This window comes from Ruditapes philippinarum, unplaced genomic scaffold (assembly GCF_026571515.1).
Source record: "Ruditapes philippinarum isolate M1 unplaced genomic scaffold, ASM2657151v2 ctg3851_1_1_1_1, whole genome shotgun sequence".
In the NCBI taxonomy this organism is placed as follows: domain Eukaryota; kingdom Metazoa; phylum Mollusca; class Bivalvia; order Venerida; family Veneridae; genus Ruditapes; species Ruditapes philippinarum.
In genome coordinates, this window is record NW_026866543.1 from 304,276 (window position 1) to 329,565 (window position 25,290).

General features: G+C 32.1%; 2 protein-coding genes across 2 annotated transcripts in view; one reads left to right on the forward strand and one right to left on the reverse strand.

Annotated features, from left to right (window-relative positions):
* LOC132732823 (anaphase-promoting complex subunit 4-like) overlaps nucleotides 1–7,990 on the forward strand; it is a 31,338-nt gene extending 23,348 nt beyond the window's left edge. Inside the window, exons 19-25 of the mRNA XM_060719337.1 lie at nucleotides 2,260–2,321; nucleotides 3,778–3,813; nucleotides 4,208–4,309; nucleotides 4,611–4,709; nucleotides 5,211–5,390; nucleotides 6,379–6,487; nucleotides 7,355–7,990. Of these exons, the coding sequence (XP_060575320.1) occupies nucleotides 2,260–2,321; nucleotides 3,778–3,813; nucleotides 4,208–4,309; nucleotides 4,611–4,709; nucleotides 5,211–5,390; nucleotides 6,379–6,487; nucleotides 7,355–7,642 (876 nt within the window). The 3' untranslated portion in view covers nucleotides 7,643–7,990. The remainder of the gene's footprint in view (nucleotides 1–2,259; nucleotides 2,322–3,777; nucleotides 3,814–4,207; nucleotides 4,310–4,610; nucleotides 4,710–5,210; nucleotides 5,391–6,378; nucleotides 6,488–7,354) is intronic.
* A 6,680-nt stretch (nucleotides 7,991–14,670) lies between these two features.
* Nucleotides 14,671–19,052, reverse strand: LOC132732820 (cell death abnormality protein 1-like). Its single transcript, XM_060719333.1, has 4 exons — nucleotides 17,476–19,052; nucleotides 16,967–17,233; nucleotides 16,186–16,461; nucleotides 14,671–14,990 (listed from the first exon to the last, which is right to left on the reverse strand). The coding sequence occupies exons 1-4, from the start codon at nucleotides 19,022–19,024 to the stop codon at nucleotides 14,815–14,817; spliced, it is 2,268 nt and encodes a 755-aa protein (XP_060575316.1). The 5' UTR covers nucleotides 19,025–19,052; the 3' UTR covers nucleotides 14,671–14,814.
* Nucleotides 19,053–25,290: the final 6,238 nt, after the last annotated feature.

A 25,290-nucleotide genomic window follows, 5' to 3' on the forward strand; every position in this document is an offset into this window, starting at 1 on the left:
ACTACATAAACCTGCGGTAAGTCATAATGATATATATATATATATATATATATATATATATATATATATATATATATATATATATATTATATATATATATATATATATATCACACACTACATAAACCTGCTGTAAGTTATAATGATATATATCACACACTACATGAACCTGGTGTAAGGTATAATGATATATATCACACACTACATAAACCTGCGGTAAGTCATAATGATATATATATATATATATATATATATATATATATTATATATATATATATATATATATCACACACTACATAAACTTGCTGTAAGGTATAATGATATATATCACACACTACATAAAACCTGCTGTAGGTTATAATGATATATATCACACACTACATAAACCTGCGGTAAGTCATAATGATATATATAAATATCACACTACATAAAACCTGCTGTAAGTTATAATGATATATATCACACACTACATAAACCTGGTGTGAGAAATGATGATAAATTATGTATCACACACTATGTAAACCTGTAGTGAATAATGATGATATATATCACACACTACATAAACCTGCGGTAAGTCATAATGATATATATATATATATATATATATATATATATATATATATATATATATATATATATCACACACTACATAAACCTGCTGTAAGTTATAATGATATATATCACACACTACATGAACCTGGTGTAAGGTATAATGATATATATCAACACACTACATAAACCTGCGGTAAGTCATAATGATATATATATATATATATATATATATATAATATATATATATATATATATATATCACACACTACATAAACTTGCTGTAAGGTATAATGATATATATCACACACTACATAAACCTGCTGTAAGGTATAATGATATATATCACACACTACATAAACCTGTGTTAAGTCATATTGATATATATATATCACACACTACATAAACCTGCTGTAAGTTATAATGATATATATGACACACTACATAAACCTGCAGTGAGTCATAATGATATATATATCACACACTACATAAACCTGCTGTAAGTTATAATGATATATATCACACACTTCATAAACCTGCTGTAAGTCATAATGATATATATATATATATATATATATACAAAAATGAAAACAAGTGCCGGAAAAAAAGTCACATATAAATTAAAACAAAAAACACAGTCCATGAGTTAACTTATTTAATTATTTGCCCAACCGGTTTCTCTTATGATCATCAGGGCAAATGTGACGTCGTCGCATAGTAACGACGACGTTTTTGTGTACACATGTGTACGCATAATCTAAAAATAGTAACGTCATTTATATAGTATTAAGTTTTGGATTAAAAACATCAATAAAATAGCGTTCTTTAGATAACCTAGCTGAAACGTTTTTACTGTGAAATTTATAAAATGGGAAAATACAAAATTTCGGGTCTTTTTTAGAGCATTTATCTAAATGCTCACTTAAAGGTAATTGTCTGGTTGATGGGTCTCTTATCTGCTGGGCATGAACAGTTTTTCTGTTTCTGAGTTTGTCACCTGTTTGGCCTATGTAAAATTCTTTGCAGCCGTTGCAAACTAAAACATATAAAACATTTTCAACAGTACAGTCCATATTTTCTTTTATATGAAATATTTTATCCTGAAGTTTTAAAGAATATCCTTATATAATGCCCTGTGTTAAAAAATGCAACGAACAGAGGTGTGGCCTCTGTGATTATTTAATAGAAGGATATTCTTTAAAACTTCAGGATAAAATATTTCATATATATATATATATATATCACACACTACATAAATACATAAACCTGCTGTAAGTTATAATGATATATATCACACACTACATAAACCTGGTGTGAGAAATGATGATAAATTATGTATCACACACTATGTAAACCTGTAGTGAATAATGATGATATATATCACACACTTCATAATCCGGCGGTAAGTTATAGTGATATAAATATGTATCCCACATTTAACATTAAGATCAAATGTATGACTTATTTACCTTCTGTTAGTAATGATATATTCCAAACTTCTGATAAAGCTGATGTCAAAAAATATTTTTAAGAGTTATATAAACCAAGTACCAATCTTTATTGATGCATAATTTGAAATGTAGAGAAAGATGCAGTTAACTGTTTCTGATGATTTAAGGTATTAAACTGAACAAAACAGACAACAGATTTGTGAAAACTACATGTAAGCAATTACTAGTATGTAATATAATATTATCTTGTTATATTAAAGGTGACAGTAGGACAGAGTCTGCAGTGTGTATCAACATTGCTTTTGTTCTCAGTTCAGGCAAAGTAAGTGTACACAAAGATAACATTGGTTATATTATAGTATGGCGCTTGTCCATCTGACATGTCTGTCGGTAAGCTACAATGATTTCCTCTCAATATCTTGATAACTTTTGTGTATGCAGTCTTCATACTTGGTAGGGAGGTCTTTCATGGAAAGTAGATGACCTCTAATGATTTTTGGGTCATTATGTCAATGATTTTGGGGTCCAGTGGTCAAAGGTTAAGGTCACATTGACCTTGCATGTCAAAACATTTTCCTATTAATAACTCTACAGCCCATAGATCATTGACCTTTAAACTTCACAAATGCATTGTTTTTGGTCAGAAGATAACCTCCGTGATTTTTTTGGGTCAAGGGGTCAGAGGTCAAGATCACATTGACCTTAGAGTTAAAAACAGTTCCTGATCAATATCTCAACAACTCATGGGCCCTTTACCTTCAAACTTCACAGGTGCATTGGTCTTGGACTGTATATTACCCCCTTTGATTTAAGAGTCAAAGGTCATAGTCACATTGACCTTGTATGTAAAAAGGTATCTGACTAATAACTCAACAACTCAAGTTGCCTTGGTTGATATTTTTTATTAAACTAAAATGCTTTTAGTATGCACATTTCAAGTCTATTGAAATGTAAGAAATTGGATTGTCATTAAAGTGGCCAACATGATTCATAAAATTTATGCATATACATGTATTATTTGGTAAAATTTGTGATAACTTTGTCATAAAATTGCTGCACACAACCTTTACGGTCACAATAGCCCAGTGACTAGTCATGACCAATAGATAACCCCTATTGACTTTTTGGTCACTTGGTCAAAAGTCAGTCACAATAACCAGGCCACATGACTAATTGGCTGCTGATAGGGGGCATACATGTTTTACAAACATGTTTTGTTTATATCAGTTTGATAGTGTAAGAAGCGAAGAGCTTATAGACATACTCTCAAATCTGCACCTTGAAGCAACCAGTACTAAGCAATTGGAGTAATAAATTTTCGCTTAAAGAAACAATTTTTTGCCCCTTATAGGGTTTGAACCCACACAATCAAGCAATCCTCAGATTTCTTGTCTTTGGCTGATTTTGGTTTAAGTTAATGATGGGATAATGCCAGTATGAATAGAATAGATATGATTGGGGGCACTGGCTTAGATTTCTATAGATCTAAGTCGCCTATATACCACTATAAATCATAAGCAGATTCTTGAAGAGATATACTGCAAATTAGTTCTTGACACATTTTTTTGGGCCCCAAACACTTCCCTACCACCCCCTTTCAAGTAGTGTGAACATGTTAAAGTGTTTAAATTGTGTATAATATTTAAATTGTGTATAATATAAGTGTAAAAATTCTTTCTGTAAAATCCATAAAAAAAGTTAAATGTGGAAAAAAATCTCCATATGAAATACCCAACACCAACAAGAAATATTCTGTACTTTAGCATTCTATTTTTCAGGGAAAATGGAAAAAGTTTTGTTCCAAGAGTTGCTCAGTAAGTTTCTTGATATGATATTTTGTTTTTAAATTCTGTGTAAGTAAGTATGAAGATGTTGATATTTTTTAAATTTTTAATTTGATGTTGGTGGTCATTCATAAGAACAATAGTGAGGGTGGCGGTGGTGGTAATTTACCCATGGTATCATGACAGTAAGGCACATTGAATTTACCAGATCACAGTTCAGCCACAACATTGTTCCTGGGCAGGCTATCAAACAATTTACCAGTACTAGTTGCTTTTACTATGGCTAGGAACTGATAACTTCTGTACATGCCAGAGCAGAGGTACAGTGGGAATAACCATAGAAAGAATTTCATGACTAATCACAACAAAATACAAACATGTATATGAGATAACAATAAATAAATATATACATTTAATATTTCAGGTTCACTGCTGGTCAGCCATCAATGTTATATACAGCTTTTACAGCAGAATATTTACCTTGTGATAAATTATATATTCTTACTCAACCTACAAACAGTTACAGGTTTGTTTTACTCTTTAATTGTATATTTTACCGTAGACTGGTCATATAATAATAAAAACAGTTATTGACGAATGATTCATTGAATATGATTTGATATTCATCGGCATATGTCATATAAAAATATGATATTTACTGGTGAATACCATATCATATTCAATGTCTCACTAGTCAATAATTGTATAGTATTATATTATATTAAATTGTATTGTATCAAATTGTATCATACCATATCAAATTGGCATACATATATGTCTAAAACAGGTGTCTTGCAAGTATACTTAGCATGTTTTTTTATTTCCAGTGTGTCAGAAAATATGAGATTAACATCTGTAAAGTTTTCATCTTTGTCTAGACCAGATCCAAACAGTAGTAGTGCCAGCGCTGATTCTGTACAGTCCAGGTAACATATATTTACATTAAAAGTTTCATTTTGATTTAGACAAGTGGCAAGGTTTTGATTGCATTATCAGCATTTAGCCTTAAGATGTTTGGGCTGAAAATCAACAGTCTTTGCCACCAGTATAAAGCCACGTGAGTGTCCCGCATGAGCAGCTTGATGAGGCTCTATGTTGTTGGTTAACTAACTTTTCATTTTCCAATATGATATCCCCAAAGTTGATAATGAACTTTTCTGAAAATATTGCCTAGACAAGTCTATTTAAAAAGACGTAATGCCCATCCAAGAGTAATTTACAATATCTCAACAGTGCAGAGTATCAAGTGTGTTCAGCTAACTAACAGAAGGCTGAAGGCTCCTCTTGAGATGTTTGTTCTTGCTGTAAAGAAAGGGGCACTTGAGTTCTAATTGTAAACATAAATCTGGATCACATTATTTGACCTTAATAATGTGAAAATTGTGTAAGAATTGTTATTTAAAGAACATCTTGTCTGTTTGTTGCAGTAGTGGGAACCTTAGTGTGTTGGATGTAGCATGTTACGATGATAAACAACTATCAGTGTTGCTGACAGAGGAGACAATGGATTATGTTCCCGTCTTGATGCAGTTTCCTCTAGAACTTCTCACTGATGAATATTTTATATCAGTGTCAGGAATTGCTGGAGTCAATACTCGATCAGACATGTAAGTTAATATAGAATATGTCTTAACTTTTAGACATTTTATGCTAGACTAATCAAAGGATAGGGAGTGGTATCATACTTACTGGATACCCCATTGTCAGTGTCACACTTCAAGTTTTTCCTGCAAGTTGGTTCCTCCAAAACTACTAAAAGGAATGGGTTGAAATATCACACACGTCTTTGTAAAATATTTTGCATTGTAAAGGTCAATATAAAATGTATGTTGGTGTTTTAATAAAGGACAATCTTCTGAATGATCTTGTAATAATAATAATAATAATAAAATCTTGATTTATAGAAGGTATCATACAAAGTTTACACTGTAAGAAAGTATACTTACTTTCAGTATGACCTTCTGTTTTAACAATAACAAAGAAAAAACAATGTAGATTTATACAAAATTTAAATCTTTTTGTATAAACAAAAAAATCTTTTTCTATATTCTGAAATGTAAAAGTTAGATATTTTCATTCATTTATCCGACTGACACTCATATTTATTATAGTTATTATAGATGTAAACTTGTAATGATTTATAAAAAAAGGAGAAATAAAGGATGATATCATTATTTACAACTATTAAAATATAAAGTGGTCAATTTTCATCATGTATCTAACTGTAAACTTAAAAAAATAAATTTTACAGTTGTTTTTGAAAGATTGTTAAGTCGAACATTGTTTGATAGTAATGGGTAATTTATTCCAAACGTCAATACTGAAATAAGAAAAAGAATCCTTTAAATAATTAGTTTGAGGTTTACTTTTCAGAACAAGATCCTTATGAGCGATTGAGCGTAAATTATGTAATTTGTTGTGAGAGAAACTAAAAATTTCACTCATATATAACAGTACTAGATTGTTTAAAGATTTATACACCATAATTGCTGTGTGGTATTTCACTCTAAAATTGAATTTCAGGAATTTAAGATTATAAAAAAGATCTAATGTTGATGATGATTTATTGTATAAATGCTTTTTCCCAAATTACAGACCTGTTATAGAAGTTACAGGACAGACAGACAGTTTACAATATCGCTGGCTACAGAATATGAAAGCTCATTCATTTGCTGTTAGTGGAACAAGACATGCTGCAACTGTTGTATGTTTATATATTGACATCAGTATATGTATTGACTAAAATTAGGAGTGTTAAGAGCAAAGATATTAAGTTAAGAAAATATTGAGGTCTTAAAAATTAATCTGAATCACTTTTTAATTGCAGTTTTTCAAATATTTGACAACAGTAACTATATTTTGTATAATACAATACATTAATATTGTTAAGTTATAAGAATTTTAGTTTTATTTTATACTAATTTATTTTTAGTTGGAATCTATAAGCTTATTGAAACACACTTGAATCCGTTTCTGAAACCAACCAGTACTTAGCAATGAGTGTAAAGTTTCTTGCTCACAGAAACAACAGCTTGCCCCTGACAGGGTTTGAACCTAGGGGGCCAACAATCCTTAGATAACTAGTCTGAAATGTTACGTTTGGCCACCAACACTCAATGAACTTTACAGGTTATATGACCCAAAAGTACATTTGTAGGCATATATGACCAAAGCCAATAAGTATGGGTTATATTGCTGTGAACTGTCTATACTTGGTCATATAAACTGTCAATAGTCTTCATAACCAATTTTACCAGCTGCTTACATAAATTCAAATAATTCACAAATTTGCAGCAGCTGAATAACACAGATATAAAAGCATTATGGTTATCTAAGGAAAATTGACTTTATAACCATGTGGTGTTGTAAGAAATGTTTAACAAATTTAAAAAAAGAAAAAAAAACATCAGTGTTGTAGCAGATGTTTCATGTAATTTCATGCAAAAGAATTTTTTTTAGCTTCTTCAATGTTATGAATTCATTTGTATACAAATAAGTGCCTTTTTATTTCTATCCCAAATTGAAAATAATGTGATTATCATGAAAACACTGTTGTGGTATTCTGTTTCAGTTATTTTCATCTCGACGAAGAGTTCGTATTTTTCTCATGGATGCAGATGATGATGAAGATGATGAGGATGAAGTGGATGGGGGTGACATCACTTCTCAAAGTGAAATCGACCAATCAGCTGCCAGTAATAATGACATAAGCCAATCAGCTTGTAGCTCTCAGGACACTAGCCAATCAGGAGTCAGTATGCTTATAGAAGATAGTGTAATGAGTGGAGATGATGGACAGGAGGATAAAGAGAATAGTAATGGATTAGTTGATAGTAGTGAACAGTCTGGATCATTGTAGGGATTCACAACAAATATGGTGATATCACACAACTGAAGAATATCTGTGTAAGAGTAGATCATTCTCTGTTTTCATTCTTAAAATGCAAAACAATTAATGGTCCCATTCATTAACTGGACAAGAACTTCAAACAGATCTTTGACTGTGGCCAGTATTGGGCTGCTAATATAAATTATATGATCCAACAGAATAAAGGTCAATAAGGTATTATTGACTTTTACAGAGGATATTAAGCATAGACTGTTTAAAAAAGGATGAATGGAAAGTGGTGACATTTTAATGAATCTCTATAATTAACGTTGTTGGTAGAATATCTGTTACCATGAATAAAAGCATTTTGAAGTTGTTCTTTTGACTTAATTTGTACCCTGCAAACTAATTATGCCACCGCAGCATCTGCGATGCGGTGGCATATAGCGATTCACCTGTGTGTGTGTGTGTTTGTGTGTGTGTTTGTGTGTGTGTTATATAGATTATATAGTGAACTTAAAAAATCTTCTTGTGAAAAACCACTAGTCCAATTTCAACCAAACTTGGCAGGATTGTTCCTTGGGTGAAGGGCTTCCAAAGTTGTTCAAAGAATTTCATTCCATGCAGAAATCCGGTTGCCATGGCAACCAAAAGGAATTATAAGAATAAATTTTAAAAATCTTCTTGTAAAGACCCAAAAGGCCTAGAGCTTAGATATTTTGCATAAGGCATTGTCTGGTAGACCTCTAACAAGATTGTTCAAATTATAGCCCTCGGGTCAAAATTGGCCCCGCCCCGGGGGTCATTGATTTTCACTATGTACAGATAGTAAAAACCTAAAATACTTTAAACCCAAATGGCCTAGAGCTTAAATATTTTGCATAAGGCATCATCTGGTAGACCCTTACCAAGATTGTTCAAATTATAGCCCTTGGGTCAAAATCGGACCCGCCCCGGGGTCATTGATTTTCGCTATATGTACATATAGTAAAAACTTAAAACACCTTCTTGTAAAGACCCAAAAGGCCTAGAGCTTAGATATTTTGCATAAGGCATTGTCTGGTAGACCTCTACCCAGATTGTTCAAATTATAGCCCTGGGGTCAAAATCGGCCCCACCCAGGGGGTCATTGGTTTTCCTTATATGTATATAGTAAAAACTTAAAAAAAAAATCTTCTAGCAATTGACAAATGCTAGAGGTTAGATATTTTGCATGAAACATTGTGTTGTAAACCTCTAGCAAGATTGTTCAAATTATAGCCCTGGGGTCAAAATTGCCCCCGCCCTGGGGTCATTGATTTCAATATATACATATAGTAAAAAATAAAAAAATCTTATTGTCTGAAGGTACAAGGCTTAGAGCTTTAATATTTGTTAAATAACATCATCTAAAGGTACTCTACCAAAGTTGTTCAAATTTTGCCTCTTGTGTCAAAATTAGCCCCGCCCCTGGGAGCCATAGGTTTATCTTATATGTATATAGTTAAAACTTAAAAAATCATCTTCTCTAAATTTACAAAGGATAGAGATAAGATATTTTGCATGAAACATTGTGTAGTGAACCTCTAGCAAGATTGTCCAAATTATAGCCCTGGGGTCAAAATTGATTCAGCCCCGGGGGTCATTGATTTTCATTATGTACATATAGTGAAAAAAAAAAATTTTTGTCTGAAGGTTCAAGGCATAGAGCTTAAATGTTTGATATATAATATCATCTATAGGTCCTCTACCAAAGTTGTTTAAATGTCAAAAATTGGCCCTGCCCGGGGGCAGTGATTCTCATTGTGTACACGTAGTAAAACCAGAAAATAAAACAAATGTTTTCTGAATGGGAGAAAGCTATAGCTTTGATATTTGATTTGAAATGTTGTTTGGTGGACCTGTATCAAGATTGTTATTAAACCCTTGGGGTCAAAATTATGCCTTGCCCAAGGGGACAGTGACCTACTTTCTTGTCCTTTGATGTACAGCAATGACATTTTGACCATGTGCACAGTTTTAGTTGTTAAATTGAACTTTGACCTAGATTTTGATGATGTGACCTACTTTCTTGTCCTTTGATGTACAGCTATGAAATTTGAACCATGCGGTGGCATAGCATTTTTCTCAAATGCAATCTTGTTTTTTTTAAAGCAATCTAAATTTCTATAAAACAGACGTTGTAAAAATTTTTTTTCGAGTCTTATAACATTATATTCTTTAGAAACCTTCCTATTTGTTGAAAGACATCACTGATTTATTGACTTAATAAATTTTCATACTATATCACTCCTAGAAAAGAGTTGTTCAAAATTTTGTTCCGATTTGTTATAAGTGATATTGTAGATGGTGTAGATGTCTGTCACAGTGGCGGATTCAGGCCCGGGCTTCAGGGCTGCAGCCCACCCAGCTTGGCCCAAAGATACGTTTACCAGCTTGGCTGGAAAATATTTTTATCAGTTGCTGTAGTGTACTCCCTTATCAAAACATTAATTGCTGTCATCCAGTTGTTAATCTCCTGCCTGGGGGCTTGGCAGAGATCTTTATCTATCAACTTGCTTGAATGACTTCAATGTTTAAACTGCATAATTGATTGGTTTTATTACTTTCCAAAGGTCTTATGAAATTAATAGTCACAGATAGTGGCAAATACACTGTAGATGTGTTATATTGCACACCATATTTTACTATCTTTGTTTTTGCGAAAGCCCTATTATTAAGAAATTGAAAACTATTATTTGTAAATTAAAAGGGTGACAAGTTTTATCAAGATTATACTAAATGAATTGCGTTTTAAATAATAAGTTTTTCTAAGATTTTTTTTCAGATGAACTGATTGGTTATAAATTTTGCTTTTAATAACTTTTTAATTGCAGTTATATTTTTTTTAAATAAAATTTAAATTGTACTGACCTCTTTAGTATCTAAAATGGATTTATTGATGGAAAAAATTCTTATTGAATATATTTGTTTGATTTTTTTTACAATTGAAAGACAGTACTTTAATATCACTTTACTTTGGAAAAACGTCTATTATTCAGAGGAGTACATTGATAAAGTGTTTAAAAATTATTTTTATCAACAGTCGCGCAAACATTGGTTAGTGTGCTGTTGTTTTGTAAATGCATAATACGTACTAAACACCAGGGGAATTCTATTTGAAATACCCTGCAAACACTTACCTGTAAAACCATCCAAAAGGTGTCATGAACAACACTAGAAAGTCAAGGAAATAACACCAATTTCAACCTCATATTTCAAAATTTTCTCAGTCTATGGGAGGGGACACCCCTCCCAGGCCCACCCCAATTACATATATTTTCCTTAATTCCATATCATCTAAATATTTGCGAAAATATTAGTATACACATATATAAGCGAAAGGACATTGCCACTCATAAGATGAGCTATAAAACACATAAATTACAATTTTTGTCACATGAACAAGATATTGGCCCTATTTTCAAACATGCACAATTTTGCCTGTTGCATTATTTTTGTCAAAATCTTCCACCCATATGACAGCCCCCCCCCCCCCCCAGGAAACCATGTTCTGTATCCGCCCCTACTCAAAAGCTTGAAAATCCTGTAAATATATCCTGGGGTCAAAATTGGCCCCACCCCCAGGGGTCGTTGATTTTCACTATGTACATATAGTAAAAAATTAAAAAATCTTCTTGTCTGAAGGTACAAGGCTTAGAGCTTTGATATTTGGTATATAATATCATCTATGGGTCCTCTACTAAAGTTGTTTTAATTATGCCCCTAGTGAAAAAATTGCCCTGCCCTAGAGGCGATAGTTTTCCTTATATGTATAAAGTAAAAACTTGAAAAACCTTCTTCTCTGAATTGACAAAGGCTAGAGGTTAAATTTATGGCATGAGACTTTGGGAAGTGAACCTCTACTAAGATTGTTCAAATTATAGCCCTGGGGTCAAAATTGGGTCCGCCCCGGGTTCCCTTGATTTTCATAATGTACATATAGTAAAAAAAAAATGAAATAAAAGCTATTTTTGTCTGAAGGTACAAGGCATAGAGCTTTGATGTTTGCTATATAATATCATCTGTAGGTCCTCTACCAAAGTTGTTCAAATTTTTCCCCTGGTGTCAAAATCGGCCCTGCCTGGGGGCAGTGATTTTCATTAAGAACACATAATAAAAACAGAAAATAAAACAAATGTTTTCTGAATGGGAGAAAGCTACAGCTTAGATATTTGACTTGAAATGTTGTTTAGTGGACCTGTATCAAGATTGTTTTGAATTAAATCCTTGGGTCAAAATTTTGCCTTGCCCACAGGGACAGTGACCTACTTTCTTGTCCTTTGATGTACAGCAATGAAATTTTGACCATGTGCACAGTTTTAGTTGTAAAATTGAACTTTTATATCAAGTGACCTAGATTTTGATTATGTGACCTACTTTCTTGTCCTTTGATGTACAGCTATGAAATTTGAACCATGTGCACAGATTAAGATGTAAAGTGAACTTTGATATCAGCTGACCTAGATTTTGACAAAGTGTCTTACTGTGTTGTCCTTTGATGTAGTCATGAAATTTAGGCTGTCGTCTGCTTATCTTTCTGCAAGGGAATGCTAGCAGTTTATAGTAATACGTTGGTTTTGCATTGGTACCGGCTCATCCAGACAATAATATACAAGGTTAATAAAAGACCCGTTCTTCAACAGTATTTGTTCCTACACTTCTACTTAGTGTTGTATTAATGTGGTGGCATAGCATTTTCTCAAATGCAATCTTGTTTTAAATTTCTAAATACTTCTCTATGTTCCAATTTTAAACTTTATGAATGGTGTTCCAATTTTATACTTTATGAATGGTGTTCCAATTTTATGCTTTATTAATGGTGTTTCAATTTTATACTTTATGAATGGTGTTCCAATTTTATGCTTTATGAATGGTGTTCCAATTTTATGCTTTATGAATGGTGTTCCAATTTTATGCTTTATTAATGGTGTTTCAATTTTATGCTTTATTAATGGTGTTCCAATTTTATACTTTATGAATGGTGTTCCAATTTTATACTTTATGAATGGTGTTTCAATTTTATACTTTATGAATGGTGTTCCAATTTTATGCTTTATGAATGGTGTTCCAATTTTATTCTTTATGAATGGTGTTCCAATTTTATGCTTTATTAATGGTGTTTCAATTTTATGCTTTACGAATGGTGTAATTTATTGGCACTCGTCAACAATAAATTTGTCAACATAGTAAACAAAGTACAGATGCAAAAGAACAGGATACACTACTCTTACAAGCTTTAATTAAATGCATTTTACTCTACTTCCTTCCCTTGCATTTTCTAGAAATATGCGCACACACCTGTATGTATGTTATTTGTATGCATGTATGTATGTACGTAGGTGCATACATACATACAATACATTTGTGTGCGCATATGATTTCCTAGAAAATCTAAAATATTGTCCGTTTCTCACTTTAAACTGGGACAGAAAGATACAGTTACATTTTTAGTCCCAGCTTTAAATCAGGTCGAACCTGATTACAATAACTTTCGTAAAACGGTATGATTAGATATGCAAAATAAACAAATTGATAAAAATAATAAAGGATGTGAAACACACGAAACAAAGTGAGCTAGGTTCTAGTATATTTATTGATGGCTATTCAGTAGCCATTATCAGAAATTAAACATTATGTTATTGAAAGTGAGTGTGAAAATGAAGTCTCTTATAGCTCAAGTTGGTTATAGATTTAGATTTCTTGTTTGTTTCTTTAATATACATGTAAGTTCAAGTTTTGGTAAAAGTGTTCTTCCGACATGTCTGATGTCACAGAACCCCTGAAAAGAGATGATAACAAACGGTTGAGCTGACCTTTAAAAAAGTACTGTATAAACATATACGTAACAAAATCAACTAACGTCTAATTTATGAACACTGCTCATCCGCGACGATATATCGAACAAAAATCACAAAAATACGACAGTTTTGTTTAATAAAGAGCGATCTTAAACGAAAAGTTGTTTATAATTAAAAAAAACGATGAACTACTAATTATTTAATTATTAGAGATTCAGAAAATGAATGCTAAGGTATATAAAAGTAAATTTGCCTGTCTTGAAGTCTTAAAGGATACTCGCCTAAGTCGTAGCTCTCTTGATCTGTAAAAATAAACAGTTTGAAATATAAAACGTCCTATAAAATATATATATAGATCTATGTTTTATTATCCCCTGGCAAATAGTAACAGTCTTTGTCCGTCCTTCAGTATGTCCTTGCGGCCTACATTTTCGTACGGAGCGTGACAGATACCATCTTGTAACTTCATCTATAGGTAGACGAATTGCATTAAGGGTGACAACACTAATCTTCATAAGTTTGGAGTTATTGCCATTTGTTATTTTATACCGCCCCCCCCCCGCATAACAAAAGATGTATGGGAGGGGTTGTTAATGGTTTAACGTTGCCCGTTAGTATGGCCGTATGGTTGTCTAGACGTCTGTGAGCGCTTCTCTTTTAACTTTTACTGAAATTGACTAATTGGCTATAGCTTTGTTATAAATGGATGTTTCGTAATCATATTTCAAGAAACAGAATTGAGGACCAAACTGTCAAATATTGTTATTCAAAAGTGACCGACCATTTACAGGTCTATACTCATAAAGGCCTCTTTCAGTGTTATTGCATTTAACCAGGCTAACCTCTCTTTGCAATGGTTCTTGATTTAGGAATAAAAGCTATTTGCGGGGGAGGGGGTGTATTTATCGCTTATAGTGATGGTTTCATTTAATTTCTCAATATTGTCCAGACATCGAAAGGAATTTGAGGTATCGGCTGGAAACTTCATAGATGGATAGATCTCATTTAGAGGAGAGAAGTACATATGATAACTCGTCCTTTCATATTTATTTTTAGTTATTTCCTTTGCTGTTTTATGCTTAATTATATGTTCGGAGCGCACCTTCAAAAGTATATATACATGTATATATACAGATATAAACTTGAAACTTCATAGGTGAATATATCTTATAACGCAGTAATGAAATTACGGATATTTATATACTTACACAATAGCTTTATTGTGCAAGGCTAAAAAGACCAGGTTAGTGTTTAAATAATAAGATTTTCAGTTCGATCACCGTTACTCGTGTTACTCGGTATTTCTTCGACCTACTTCCGGCATTGATATTTCAAACCCTTATAAAGCTATTGCCATTTATATTTTGACGGTTGGATACCATGTCATTGTGTGATAGAACTGAGAAGTTGGAAAAACATAAAATAACCTCTATTAGTTGTGCGTTTCAATGTCAGAGCTACACCAAGAACTGTTACGATGACAACAGCTGCTGCTACCGCACAAGCACCAATAACTAACACCAACATACGTAAGCTGTTTGATTTGTGTCCTTCATTTCCTTAAAAAAATCAACAAAGACATTTTAGCAATAGGGTTACTAACAATCTGATTTTTATTTTGTAAAAGATAACAGAAAACGTCAACTGAAAACATATATAACTAGAACATATTAAACATAAAACATGATTATTGAAAGAGCAATAACAACATGTACATTGAAAAGAAGGATGAAATGTATGGTTCGGTATAATTTGAATATTTATCATTTATTTTTTTATTTGGACAGTTTGAATGCAACATTAAAAAGATGCCTATCCCCCAACCCCATCCCGAAATTAAGCATCAGTAGGACTGATTTTAATGATGAGTTTTAACATGTTTAAACTTAAATAAATAGTGAAATGAAAATTCAGGAATATTATAACGCAGGACCAGTGTTTCTATTTCGCGTAGTTTTGGTGCCGAAATAGTGCCCAATGCACAAAGCCAAAACAGTATCTTCTTTCACTATTATTTAAAAGAAATTCACAATTCAAAAATTGTAGACATTTTACAACATTGTAAATGACTTATAAACATGAGAAAAAGCAACAGTGCTCTTAATTAGGTGTCTTATCATTAATCAAGGCATTTTTAATAATCAGTTAATTCTTTCCTATTTTAGTAGGTAAATATTAACATGATATAGGACTATATTTACAAATAATTCTGCACTATATTCATAATTCAAATGACCTCGGACCTATTCACAAAAGACTGGGGGGGGGGGGGGGGGGGGACTTATGAGCTATGCTCGAATGTGGAAATAACCTTACTATGCTTGACGTTTATCAAGGCCAAAGCAATTCTACATAATCAAAATATTGAAAAGGCTTCTGCAAATGTACCATTCCCCATAACCCATTAATAAATAAACAAACTGTGAATCTGTTATTTTTTGTCCAATATGGATATTATTTTATATATGAGAAGCTGCACTATTTAAAGAATGATTCCATTCTACTTCAATATTAAATGATAATATAGGTAGTTGAATTTTTCGTATGAGTGTTTTCGAAGCAAAAGGCAAAATATCGAAGACACTGCAATAATGATTACTTGACTCAAGGACCTTCATTTACTATGTGTTGGATCTTTCTTTTACCGGCTCGTACGAAATTGTACAAATAAGTCACTATTTTCATTAAGAGTAATTAATACGTCTAGTATTCTAATGCAATCTTGCTTTTAACATTATTCCAAACAAATCTTACCTGTTACTTCTATTTCAAGACTCAAACTATACGACTTTGGATATTCTTTATCTGTGTTAGTTACTGTGCACGTATATATCCCACTGTGTTGCCATGTAACAACGCCAAGCTGAAGGGTATCGTTTACAATCCACACCGAACTGTCATTTTTCTTTGTCCACTGGAACTTACACGGCGGGTAGCATTCGGCCATACATTTTACTAAAGGAGCTTGCTCGCCTCTCGTAATTGTCAAATAGTTTTCATGAGGAATTATGTGAAGATGGTCTGGTCCGTCTTTAGAAAAGAGAACAAGTTATACTTAATAAGTGACATTTAAGAACCAGTTATAATTTATGTTAGGTAATTATACTTCAGAAACGAATAAAGTTTTCCTTCTCTGAAGTCTTTAAAGTTTAAATATTGGTTTTAGAGCATGTCACATGCATGTCGCCTGAAAAAAGTCGCTCTGAATGTAGATTAATTTTTTCTTATAAAAGTAGCAAATGTTAACAAAGTAGTATTTTGACTTCCATACAGAAAACTAAACAACTATAACATTACTGATTACCGAAAAGCAACAGAAGCGAAAGATGGTTAAGATAATGGCACAATGAAGTTGTAACAGGCCACTAAATATAAAAGACTGAGAAATAAAATTAAAATCAGTTCTAAGGCATAATTGGCCATAATCATAATAAGTATGCCAACATGGCTGTATATACCCTAAAAGTCACATAAGGTATGAAAAGTAGCATATCGGCATATACATGTACATGATAATGATAAGGGTTCGACTTACATTTAATATAGACAGATATGCTTTTGTGGAAAGTTTTAGCTAACCATGAATCTATCACCATACACGTATAAACACCTGTTGTTTCTCGGGATACCGTGCCTAACTGAAGTGTACCATTCTTGCTGACACTTAATCCATCCTGTTCTCGAGTCCATTGAATGGAACAAACAGGATTACATCTTGACCTGCAGTTGATATCTGTAATAACAGTACCTTCATTGACCGTAAGAGCGTCCTCTGTTAGGTTTGGTTCGAAGAAAATCTGCTCTGAAAACAAGTCCTGCATGATTTAAAGTATACATGTATAACTATGACATGGGTAAGGTAAAGCCTAGAAAAATCAAAGTCAAAATAAAGCATTTTTAGACATTTTTACGACGCGGACAGTTACTACTTGGGAGTATTTTATTGAAACAGATCTTACACAGTCTCCTTGAAATATTTCATGTAAGTAAATGTGACTTACGTTGAAAATCATAATTCTACTGCAGTATCCCTCTCATACCTACTTTTTTCACAGAAGTATCCCTCGTAACCAATGATGCATCCTTTTGAACATTGTCCAGTCAATAAATCGCATGCACGATTTTCGCATGTAGCGTTACAAATGAGTCGACACATTCCTCCGTGCCATCCATTGATGCAACCAAGGCTACACCTTCCGGTGGTTTGAACACACGGCCTTTTTCCGGAATTATTTAATTGTTGACACGTTTTCCTACATTTTCGTTCACAGAACATTCCATAATAACCGATTTCACAATTTATACATCGCCCATTTGATTTAATACATTTTGGACTGGTTATTTCTGAAAAATATTTCGCACAATTTTTTGGACACTTTTTGTCGCATGTTTTCCCATAAAAGCCAGTTTTACAAGTTAAACATTCGCCCGTCTCCCTCTGGCATACTGTTTTGTTTGTCATTTTGTATTTTTCTGCTGAGCAGTTCCCTGGGCATGTTAAGTTGCAGCTTTCCCCGTAAAAGTTACTCTTACAAATATTACAGACACCTGTATACTGATCACACGTGTCACAGTTTTGAAAGCACCTTTTCTCACAGAAATGGCCATAAAAGTTCTCTTCGCATTGATGACATTTACCTGTTACGATATCACAGGTGTCGAAACAGTTATCAGAGCAATTATATGTGCAAAATGTTCCAAAATATCCTCTTTTACAGCTTTGGCATTCGCCCATGTTTTCGTTACAAATGTTTATGCCGTCATCTGACTCAATACAATTTTCGTTGCACTTATATTGACAAAAGCTCCCGTAATAACCTGGTGGACAATTCATACAATTCCCTGTCTTTTGATAGCATGTTGGTATATCTTCGTTATTTCGTCGACAATTTTTACTGCAGTTCTCATCACATTTTTTACCAAAGTATCCGTCCGAACATTCCCCGTAACAATAACCATTTGTATTATTACTACACGTAGTGTTTCCATTACTGTCAGGAACACATCGACCGCACTTATCACTGCAGAATTTTAGTGTATTATAAAACCCAGCCACACATTTTGTACAACGACCGTCCTTTCGATCACATGCCAAACACTTGTCTTTACCTGGACAATCTAAAGAACACTTTTCTCCCATTTTCCCGTCAACACAGCCGCGTGTACACGTACCGTTGGCATAACATAAAGAGTTCGTGTCCTTAACCAGTGCACAATTCTTACTACATCGGCAGTTATTGACCGCATAAAAGTTTGGTTTACATTTTGTACAACTGTCTTTAGAAGTACATTCCAAGCAACTATCATGACACTTAGTACAAACCGGACCATAAAATCCTGGTTTACATTTTATGCAACTATCAAAATTATTACATGATCTACATTCTTTCGAACACTGTACACAACTGTTCATGAAAAGAAAATATCCTTCCTCACACAATGTGCATTCTGGCTTGCTTGTATTGAAGGTTGAAGCAAAGCATTTAAGGCATTTGTTAGTACAGCTAATTTCACACTTGTTACCAAAATAGCCGTCTGGGCAGGCCTGACATTTACCGGATGAGTTTCCATCACAATCTTTATCATTCCACATTGTAGTTGTAGAATTTTCAATCGGTATCTGATCTATAAAAGATGAATATCACATATACATGTATATGTATCATGATATGTTACAGTTTGTTTTAATTTATTTGAATCAACTTTATATACTGTTTTCGTACATTTACTTGTGATTGAAAAATGTACTTAAAATCAATCTAGCTATATTTAACTATATCTACTCTATGTATTTATTTAGATTTTACATAATTTCTTATTCATGCCTACTTTAACAGATGTACATTTCACCTAAACACCTAAAGTTATCAGTATTTTGTAAATTGTTTACAATTTCTTGAAAAAAAAACAACAAAAAAAAAACCAAAAAAAAAAACAATAAAAACCCAACAATAGCGTAATAAAATCATATATAACATTAAGCCAATGCACAAAAATAGTCTATTATTATTATTATTATTATTATTGTTATTATTATAATTATTATTATTATTATTATTATTATTATTATTATTATTATTATTATTATTATTATTATTATAATTGTAACTTAAGCTAAAGAAGTAAAGCAAAAGAGATAATAAAAATATTAGAAACAGTGTCAACAAATATAAACAAACCTTTTTCAGCGGTGGTTGCGTAAGCGGCACAAACATTGAGGACTACAAAGAAATATATTATCTTTAAATTCATTTCTTCATTGATTAAATTCTTTTGTAGCAAACCAAAATTTTTATTTTATATAAGACATTTTTTCTTCTATGTATTAAGTTCGAACATATTATTCCATCTGCAGTAACGCCCACCAAGCCACCGTTTACATATTTCAAGATAGTGTTTATAATGATCTTATAGCCTTATACGGACATGATGAAGATCTCCAACGCATACATCCGTGTTGATATCTTTACAACTGTTCTTTCATATTCATTTCTCACGCTAATTATTCATTCTTCTAAAGTTTGCGTAGTATATAATAACATGTTGATATGAAATTGTAAAAAGTGTTTGGCGATTGTTTCAATTCAAACATTAGATCTGTTATTTAGAAATAGGAAAATCAACTAGACTAGTTAACTAATAGTACTTGTTTTAGTGCAAGATAAAATTTTACATCCCTTGACAAAAAAGAAAAAACAACAACAAACAAACAACAACAACAAAAGACAGCAGCAACCAATATACACGATATTTGGCGATCAAGTTGAAATTTTAACTTTATTTGAACTTCAGGTATGTTCTTGTAATATTGAACTTCTTGATAACGATGGTTTACACAATTCAATTTCTGGGTTGTTTTGCTGTGTAGCAAAATAGGTCTGAATAATGTCTGAATTTATAATTATGTTATTTGTAAGCAAAAATATGGGAAAAAATAAAAAGGTCTTTTCACAATCAATCAATCAATCAATCAATCAATCAATCAATCAATCTTTATTTAGCAATCGGCATAAATGATTTTATAGGAAAGTGTGATATCATATTTTGATAATTTTAACTATGAAATTTTCAGTTATTTTTCCTTTTTATTTATAAAACATTCATCAATTCAAAAGCATAACATAAATACATGTTTTTATGAAATAAACATAAATACGTGTTTTATGAAATAATAGTAAATATACGTAAATAGAAGTTATGATGCTGCATCAGTCATTGTATCATGCAAACATGTTGAAAGATAACCCCTAAAAATGTAAAAAAATAAGACTTTATATTGATGAACAATAGTTAGAAAAAAATCATGTTGCGAAACTTTTCATTTGTAATATAAATAAAAAGATCATAGATTCGAAATGTAAAACATGGGCTATTTTTCCTGTTTGACTAGAATAGAAAAACTGTGACTATAATATGGGAAAGCAACTATTTAACCTATTACAAATGAACGATGAACTTAATTGTTCAAAAAATTTTACTCATTAAGTGTAATTTTATTCCCCAATCAGTTACCAGATTACAAATTCTAAACGAACAACACCAAGAATGAAATGGAAGAAATTAAAAAAAATTTTATTCTGGAAAATAGTATCAAATAAGATAACATTTAAATATTGTGTATATATACAACTACGCTGTAAATGAACTGTTTAACAATGTTCTGACAATTTCTTTTGCATAAATGAAAATATTTAAAAATACAACGAACGATTTACTTCGATATAATTAAAAAAAGTAATTGCAGGTTCAACTAACTAAATGACAAAAATTAGATAAAATTGTAAAATGATCCTTTCATTTCAATCAAGCATTATTTTTCTTTCTTTCTGTAACGGTCTTTTCCATTTACTATTTCTATATAGGTTTTTTATGAATGACTTTTTAAGCATGTTCTTTTCATGTATTCCGACTAAAGCATTTCTTTTAACTTCTAACAGTATTGGCATGTTATTTCTCTTTTAACGGCCACAGGACCCTTTCATTTATAACGGCTATATCCAGCCCTCCTTTGATTTTTGGCTACATTTTTTCCTTTATAAGAATTTAGCAAGTTCTTTTACTCATAACGCTTACAGCATGTTCCATATTTTATGACATCACTCCAATTCCTGTCAATAAATTATGTTAAGTAAACGTAAATATTTGAAAGACATGAATCTGCTTTAATTTACATGAAAATGAGTATGTGCTGCTTAAACAATTGATTGTATTTATTATAAGTTCAGCATCTCCTACAGTAATTTAATCCCCATGTAATTAACTTGTACAGGATATAGATCATAATATTATTTTAGAAGTGACCTATACGAGCATTATTTGTTGTTTTGTCCGTCGTATCAACACAGTAAAGGTCAAAGAAAAAGAAATAATAAGAAATACATAATACTACAAGGAGAGTAAACAAAAATTTAAAAACCAAATGGAACTTCAAATGAGGTAAAAAGAAGAAAATTTTCTTATTAGGATTAAGAAAAAAAATTTCGAATAAAGAGGAAAAAACTAAACTTTAAAACCTTAAATCTAAACGGTATTTGTTTTCCCTTTATGGCAGCTAAATTATACAAGTGTTAAAAAATGTTATTCTTCCCGGGAAATTAAATAAGCCATTTTTTAAATTTTTTTTTTTTTCTTTAAAGATTTCCATTATCAATTGATGACTTTGACCTAGCATGGACATTCCCAGCATGGGAGAACTAAATATTCACAATCAAAGTTTAGAATCCTCTAGAAATAAAAACGGAATTAAAAAATGTGTAATTGTAACACTCAAGTTTGATGAGGTCTGTTCTTGAGATAACTACCCAAAAGGTGAACCTTTCTATGGACAGAGATTAGTGCATTTATTTCATCTTGCTTTATGATATCCGGGACTTACATAATGCTTGCTTTCTATACTTCTTTATGACAATAAAAACCTGCGTTTTGCTGATTCAATCATGCCTTGTGATTACTGAATGCACTTTCATGTAAATTTGCAACCTTTATGTGTTCCGTTACTAAAACCATCAAGCTCACATAATTTTAATATGCTATAAAAAAATTTAATTGCATCTTTTATTAAAGACACACGTATTATGTTTGGTGTTTAAGTTAACATTCTTTGCCTTGTTCTTGATATAACTATATGTAAACATGGTAAGTTTCTGTCAGTACCTTTAATTTGCTATAAATCTGCCATTTATTTGTCGAACATTTATGTCACAATAATTATTAATTTTGATCAATAATTGGCGAATTGATGTGTCTTAGCCATTCATATGCTTCAATATATTCACTGATTACAAATATAATGCAATACAATGATCACTGCGCATCGACAACGAAGATGACAACGATAGTGGATATTATAGTCCGCATGTGACAGTACGTCACTAAGCAGTTTGGCAGTTAAGCATAATGCGAGTTGCAATAATTTGTGTTCATATTATGACAGCAGGTGTCGTTTGTCGGTAATACCGTATTTTCCGGATGATCCCGTATTTTGGCACGTGTGAGTAAAACAAAGTTACCCCTTTATACAGGGCGTATAAACAGACAGTGTTATTTGGGGACTGACATGTAAAGGGAAACTTTACTGAAAAACAAGAGAACACGATTGCGACAGACGAAAAGTGCGTGTTTTTGAGATTCGAACAGCATGTGGAAAAAATGTTATAGATGTCTCTAATAACTCATCCTCAAACAAGTGGCAACTCACCTCTTATAAAATTGTTAACACTTCTTTTTGAGCGTGTGTGATAGTCGTATGAGCAATAAGTGAATTGGAATTTTAAGATATAACTATGCTCAAACTTACGGGTTGGCACAAAGGTGACATGTGGTGTGTTTTTATTTATTCTCGTGCGCACGAGATTACTAAGTCGTGGCCACGGGTTACTAAGTCGTGGCCACGAGATAGTTAAGTCATGGGAAACGAGATACTATGTTGTGGCCACGAGATAATTTAAGTCATAAGTGGGAAAACGAGAATGACTAAGTCGTGGCCACGAGTTACTAAGTCGTGCCACGAGAATAAATAAAGTCGGTTAAAAATAAGTTACTATGTCGTGGCCACGAGAAAAGTTTAGTCGTGGCCACGAGAAAAGGTAAGTCGTTGCGAAACGAGATAAATAACCATCAAATTACAAATTTATATGAATTTTCCTAACAAGGATGCCCCTACTTTCTCCTGTCCCGTAAAAGTGCCATTTAATAAAAGTTATTGATTGGTCCAAAGATTTAGCGTCATTTGTGACGCTGATTTCTGGACCAAATTGCCTAAAAAATTATTAGGTGTCATCTACTGATCTTCTTTGAGGTTATATAAACTACGGCTTATTTCTTTCAAATCATTCATCAGACAAGGAATTTATATTAAGTGTCATGTTTATCTGCCCGTGAACCTCAAACATCGTTATAGGAATCTACTGTCCGGTGGGCAATGTCCCTACCCCAATAAAAATAAACAGGACTAAGTCCTCTCAAGTTATGGTATAAATGTTGACGGCCGTTGTTTACTAAAATGACCAATGACAAAGGGCTAATAACCAGTCAAAATTAATGTTGATTTATGGCCTTTGATCCTAAAGACATGTATCAAAGTTCAAAGTGAACACTTTTTGTATTTTCAAAAGATTAATGTTCTGCGTAAATCTTTAACAGTAAATTTTCTAAGTTTAAAAAATAAATTTTCTAAATTGATTTAATTTTAATCTAGTCTGCCACGACTTAGTTATCTCGTTCCCACAACTTAAAAGCTTAGTAGCTCGTGGTTTCCGTGACAATAAGTTCTCGTGGCACGAATATAGTATCGTTGTTCCCAAAAATAAGTAATCGTGGCCACGACTTATACAGGTAAACTTCAATTTTTTTTTTTAGAATAAATGACGCACGACGCGAGAAAAAGGGGTCTTCAAATGAACACCTACCAATGGAAAAGAGGACTATTGACTTGAAAAGTCCCTGATAAAAATAGGGTAGGTGGGACATCATTGCAACAAACAATGTTTAAATACCAAAATGTTGTAAAAGTTTGGGCAGTTTTTTAAACCTACCGGGCAATAAATTTGGCCCAATAAATGAGGCATTAAGAAATCAAAAGATGGCCGGGCCAAGATGGCCGCTTTTGATACTGAACTTCACTCCTAACTTTACATGGCTAAAATTTTGCATATTATCGGGATACATTTTTAATATTTATCACATATTCAAAGTCACTGTAGTGAATGTAGAAGTTAAACATATCATTTAAAACAAATTTACATGCATGATTTGTATTTACTTATAAAAATTTGTTGATAAAAAAGAAGTTTGAAAGAAAGTTTGCTTTAAGCAGTGCATGGGTTAACAAATAAAAATTTCTGCAGGAATTTCATGTTATCCTACCAAATTGAAAATTTTGGATATGAATTGAAGCTCACCTTTGGATATTCATTGTTATAATCGACATTTAACGTTGGTTTTTTCTTTCGTGGAACATGATAGAATATGAAAAACGCACGTTGGTATTTTCAAGGCAAATATTTTTTCAGTTAAATAAAGAAAAGTTTATTTAATTTCCAAAGATATGAATTCTTTTGGATCATTTTAGAATGCATTTTTTATGAAAAGAAATGTAAAGTTTATCCACTCTTTTCTATTTCTTGACCCCCTTTTCTAATATTTTTAGCAGTTTTATTGCATGTGTACTTGTGCCTCCCCCCCCCACCCCTATTAAATGGAGTATAGGCTAATCATGGGTACACTAAAACGTATTATATAGTCTTTAATATGTTAAATTTGGGAAATAATATTTTTTATCAATGTTCTGAATAAATTGTTTAATGTAAGGAGTCAGTTTTAAATAACTGTCTTAGATTACTGATGATCAAAGGGTTTTCC